The 5,757-nt window shown below is 40.0% G+C and overlaps 1 protein-coding gene across 2 annotated transcripts in view; it reads right to left on the bottom strand.

Annotated features, from left to right (window-relative positions):
- Positions 1–520, bottom strand: part of SYNGR1 (synaptogyrin 1) — a 24,129-nt gene extending 23,609 nt beyond the window's left edge. Inside the window, exon 1 of one of the 2 annotated variants that reach the window (XM_072421110.1) lies at positions 126–520. In XM_072421110.1, the coding sequence (XP_072277211.1) occupies positions 126–224 (99 nt within the window). In that variant the 5' untranslated portion in view covers positions 225–520. The remainder of the gene's footprint in view (positions 1–125) is intronic. The other variant, XM_072421111.1, reaches the window with a different exon arrangement.
- Positions 521–5,757: the final 5,237 nt, after the last annotated feature.

Here is a 5,757-nt window from a genome sequence, read left to right as displayed (position 1 = left end):
ACAAGTTATGACCATGCCGGGGGTACCACATACACAAAGTATGACCATGCCTGGGGTACACAAGGGTGAGAGTATTACCCGGGTGTATTGGGGTGCAGAGTACTGGTAATAAACATAAGACTCACCCAGGACACCATCCTTAGCACAGTGTGAGGTTGGCGGATAAATGTTTGGGGGTCGAACGCTCCCCCAGCCTTGCCAGCTCCATAGGCAGCTCCCTCCATAGCAAAGCGTGCAGGATAAATCCTCTGCTCCCAATGCCCTTGTAGTGATGCTGACCGAGGACAGAGATCAGATAATGGCTACAGAGCTCAAGGACATGGGAAGGCTCTATGCAGGTGAATGGCAGCAATGACACAATACTGGGTGAGGGAGGGACAGAGGAAATGTCCAGCGAGCACAGGGAAGAGCAGATCAGGCTGGAGGGGAATGCAGAGAGCAGCTGATGTGATAAGAATGCAGCCAAACCCTCGCTTACTGATAGTGCGGCAGCTACAGGCAATTGCTGTCTGTAGCAGAGTCACGAGCATGCGCACTCCGCCCTCTTACCCAGCTGCCTCAAATAGAACCATGTGATCCCGTTCCCAACCATTGCCATCTTGGTCTGAGACGGCTACTTATCTCCATGGCAACAATAGGAGGGAAAAAAAGATGGAGGGCATACTGATAGAAATTCAATAAATACGTGTGCAGTGTTATTTGCAGTATTTGTTTTTAATAAAATTATAGCATTTAATAAAATGTATACATACATTTGTAAACAATAACATATACACAGTAAGAAAAAACAGTATTTATAATAAAAAAAAAAAATGAATGTTTGGCCTCCTGTATTTCAGTGCACAGCAGCACAAACCGTAACGGGCAGCGAAATCTGAGGCAACAAATATCAGCCCTATTCAATGTACAGCGCTGCGTAATATGTTGGCGCTATTTAAATCCTGTTTAATAATAATAATATTAAGCCTACTAAGATTGGAAGCAGCCTAGTCAGCTTCTTAAATCGGACCTATCACCACAATGTTTATTTTATGTAAAATGGTGGATAACCCTTTTTATATAATAATTAAAAAAAAATTTAAATGGTGAACCCCCTTCTCTAAAGACTGAATGGCAGTCAGAACTTCATCATGTATCCCAGGAGGCTTCGGGCTGCTCGGGCAGAAGGGGCAATTCCCACGCATGAGATTGGCACGCCCTATTTTTCATTTACAGGAGGATACGTCACCCGTTCTCGTGCCTGCGCAGTGCGAGTTCAGTGATATAGGAGGAAAAAGGAAGAAAATGGCGGTGCCAGGAATGAAAGGCCTAACTCACGGCCAGGTGTGGAGGGATCGGGGGCTCCGTGAAAGTAAATGGTAGAGACAAAACAAAATATTATGTTATATACCATAATCTAAGCTTGTACTGACAATTTATTATTATTTATTACAATATATTGCCGCACAAAAAAAAACCCTAGCTAGCTTCTGTCTTTCTTTTTTAACCTGTAAACAATATATAGAGGAACGGCCCCATATTTGAAGGGGTATTGGACTAGCACCACCTCAAGAATCTAAAAGTAGGTCGTGTTATTTGTTTTTTTATTTTACTAACATTTCTGCTTTAAAAACCACCTAAACTGAAATAACAGAAAGTCACTAGAAGGTATTTGACGTAGGAGTTTTTTCTCCAATGTCCCTGGCTCTCAGTGGCCTTTTGTTTTAGTTTAACTCTGCGCAGCATGCTCGTCTCTGTATGTGGTGACGATACATACCACCAGCACCAGAGACAATGCAATTCCTGCACATGCAGGAGGGTTTCATCATTAATGGCCATCCAATGGCCGAAGAAGATCACCATGGGGCCAAAGCTTCACCATGGTGGCTTCCTATGACACGTCAATGACAGGATCCTGGACCTGAGCCTTTGCATGCTTGTTGATTATGGCAGAAGATCACCACACACTATTGAGTACAGTTCTGCTTTAAGCTGCATACAGACTTTAGATTTCTGACTCTGGAAACATTCTTTCTTGATAATGTCCAGCAAAGCAGTAACCCCTATTTAATGTACAGTGCTACATAATATGTTGGCGCTTACAGTTCCCTCAGGAAGTAATTTCAGCAACTACTATAGATTGCTTTAAGAAAAAGCTGGATGATTTCTAGAAGCACAGAATATAACTGCGGATTAAAGATTTAAAGAAAAAATATCAGGGACTGTTGATCCAGGGAACATCCGATTGCCTCATGGAATCAGAAAAGATTTTTTTTCCCCTGTTGGAGCAAATTGTACCAGGGGTTTTTTGCCTTCCTCTGGACCAACTATGTCTTATAGGGTTTTATATCTGGGATATGTTTATTTCCCTAGTGGTTGAACTTAATGGACTTATGCAAAAAGGGAGGTTAACCAAAAAGGGCTCCTATGTTGACTAAGATTATTAATTGCCAAGCCTGAATAAATCTATATTATAAGCACAGAAGGGGAGTAAGCAGGCTTTTACTGGCAATCTTATGTAAAAGGTACAATGGTTATTTATACAGTATTTAGTCCTTTTTCCAACATAGGGTCAACTAATTATTACTAAATAATTCACAAATAACATAGATCGTGCATAATAATACCTAGAAATATAGATCAGGATGTCATGAATACATTAGCAAGTAGGATCTCAGATTCCCAACGCGTTTCGCCCCTTGGCTTCCTCAGGTGACAGTGAGATAAAAGGAATATATTCTAAATAATACTGTGTAAGTTAATCGGGGACAGCTGGATCAGAGCATCCCTAAGAGTCCAAGAACGTGTATTCTCATGAAGGCTGGTCGTGGCATGTGTTAATACCAAAACGTAAGGGAGGTTTGTTAGAAGCATATCAATTTGAACTAGGAGGTATTGCAGAGTAATGAAGTTCTCAGTGTATTGCCTTATATCATAAACGGATGAATTTTAGAAACATAATATCTATTAGATTGGTAGTGTTTTTATAATGGTTAGTGGAGATTGATGGAGTGACTAGTTGAAAACCACATCAATCTCAACTAACCATTATAAAAACATTACTAATCTAATTTTCTATTTTATAGCAGAGTGTATGTTTCTCACAGTGTGGAGTAGAAGTGGCAGCAAGTCAGAAAAGCCTGCCTCCATTTTGAAAGACATCAAGAATAAACTACTCCCTTTTTTCATCAGCCCTTCTGTCCCTGACCCTTTTTAATAATTGGAATTCAGGTCTTTTAATCATGGAGACTCAGCATCACATGTGAGTATTACCACAAGTTCCTGGTTTTAGAAGGCTATGTACAGCACCCTACTGTCCCTCCCACCAGGTATGAGCTGCCTGCAATAAATAAAATAGCACAAAAACCTAGTGATGATATCAAAAACAATGGAAGAAATGAAAAAAAAATTTTTTTCTATAATCTTATTATCAAGTTATGGAAAGGGAAAGGACGAAACCAGGGAAAACAAAATATCTGACATATGTACTTGCAGAGGGGTGAGCAGGGATTAACACACCTGCCTTATACTTAAGGTGCATGCCCCAAACTCATCATCATTTCTTATGCTGTAATCCGATAAAATATACAGAAAGAAAGAAATTTCTTTCTTATTTTTTTCCCTTTAGTTTCAAATTTTGAAAGATTAAAAAATTCAAAACTCTCCAGATCAGAAATTGAAATCTGACCTTTTGTACTATGTTTAAGAATGGAAACCAAGGACAGCTCCCTGAAGTTTTTTCCAAGAGAGAAGATTAAATTTACCCTTTCAAAAACTTGTACTAAAATATCTTGAATAGAGAGAAGAAAAAACATCCATTAGTAGCTCGATGTGTATCTAAGAGGAATTACTTGCTAAAAGAGCTAAAGTATTTTCCTTTTTTGGAACAACTAATACATGAAATATTTCCATTAAACAATCCAGTCACATATGAATTCATGAAAGAATCTGAATATTATTTCTTGACAGCACACCTTTAAGCTTTATAATAAAGGTTTATATATTTTATCTTTCCAGGTTGGCTTATTCTGAGGGTAAGGCTACATACACACGACAGATGATTCTCGTCCAACTATCTTTTCATGGCTACTATCAGACGAGAATCGTTCAGGGATCCATCCTGGTGGATACACGAACGACCATAATACAAGTGAAGGGGAGAGAGCGCCATAGGTTGCCGCTTGCTGGTTCTCCCCTTCCTCTCTCCTTAGAGCAAAACAGTGCTGTCCCCCCAACATCACTAATGATTCAAGTCTATGGGGGTGGCAGAGGAGGCAAACTGTAAGTACCATATTAAAAAACATGTGGCAAAGCTAATATCACCAGTCACCTGCACAAAAGGGAAATAAAATGATCCGCACGCTTTATTGTAATCCTGCTTGCTAAAACTGCTGGTGTGTACATGCCTTAACAATTGCTGCTCTGTCAACTCTGTCCACATGATGCCCACTCAGCTGGGCTCAGCAGTACTATTCCTCTGGAGCTTTGAAGACTTAGCCCTGTGTAAAACTTTAAGTTGTGACCTGAAACTAACACAGGGCTGAAGACACTGGCCCTGATTTATTAAAGCTCTTCAAGGCTAGAGAAGATATTTTCATCAGTGAAGCTGGGTGATCCAGAAAACCTGGAATGGATTTCCTAAAATTCATTAGCTATTTCTTGGCAAATGTTTTCAATTATGGACCAGATCCATTTCAGGTTTGCTGGATCACCCAGCTTCACTGATGAAAGTGTATTCTCTGCAGCTTTGAAGAGCTATAATAAATCAGGACCACTGTCTCTGGCCATCATGTCACCAGCCATCATAAGGCACCATCATTGTCATTGAGGATGAAGGGGAAAGATGATTTACCATACCCAATCGTTCTGGAGAGTGTATCACCTGGGGAGCAAAGTGGAGATGAGAATGTACTGGTTGCGGGGTTTCCAGTTTTATGGATTGTTGTTTTGTCCTGTGCGATTAAAGCTCTGGTTTGCATGACCATTGTTAGTGCCTTTACTCTTTGAAAATGCAGATGCCTGTTTCTAACAGCCCTTGAAAGGATTATACCATCTTGTCCCTGCTCTACTGAACATTATTACATGGTGCAGCCTTGGTGCACAGGTAGACGTGTTCAATGAATTGCTTTTATTCCAAAAGAAAGGCAACACCAAAGGCATAAGATCATATCTGAGCATGTAGCCCCCTTAAAGGATGTCTCTGGGTTGGTATCTGGGGATAAAGAAAAGGCGGATTTACTAAACACTTTTTTTAGCTCTGTGTACACAACAGTTGGGCAAAATTAAGGTTGACAAAGCACCAGGACCTGTTGGATTACATCCACGTGTCCTCAAAGAGCTGAGCTCAGTTATTTCAAAGCCGTTATTTCTAATTTTTAGAGATTCCTTATTCACTGGCATGGCACCAAAGGATTGGTGTAAGGCCAATGTGGTTCCTTTCTTCAATAAGGGAGCAAATTCATTTCCAGGTAACTACAGACCGGCTAGTTTAACATCCATAGTTGGAAAAGTCATAGAAAGTTTGATAAAGAGCCACATAGAGGGGTTTCTACTAGAAAATATTGTTATGAGTGATAGTCACCATTTTTTTATGAGGACGTAAGTAAACAGGTAGACAGTGGAAAAGCAGTTGATATAGTGTACTTTGCTTTACTTTACTTTGCTAAAGCATTTGACACTGTACCCCACAGACGATTATTATGGAAGTTAGGGTCATTAGGTTTGGAAAAGTCAATCTGTAAATAGATAGAGAACTTGCTTAAAGATCACATCCAGAGA

This window comes from Pyxicephalus adspersus, chromosome 8 (assembly GCF_032062135.1).
Source record: "Pyxicephalus adspersus chromosome 8, UCB_Pads_2.0, whole genome shotgun sequence".
In the NCBI taxonomy this organism is placed as follows: Eukaryota; Metazoa; Chordata; class Amphibia; order Anura; family Pyxicephalidae; genus Pyxicephalus; species Pyxicephalus adspersus.
Note: the sequence above shows the minus strand (reverse complement) of the source record. Positions and strands in the feature narration are given on the sequence as shown.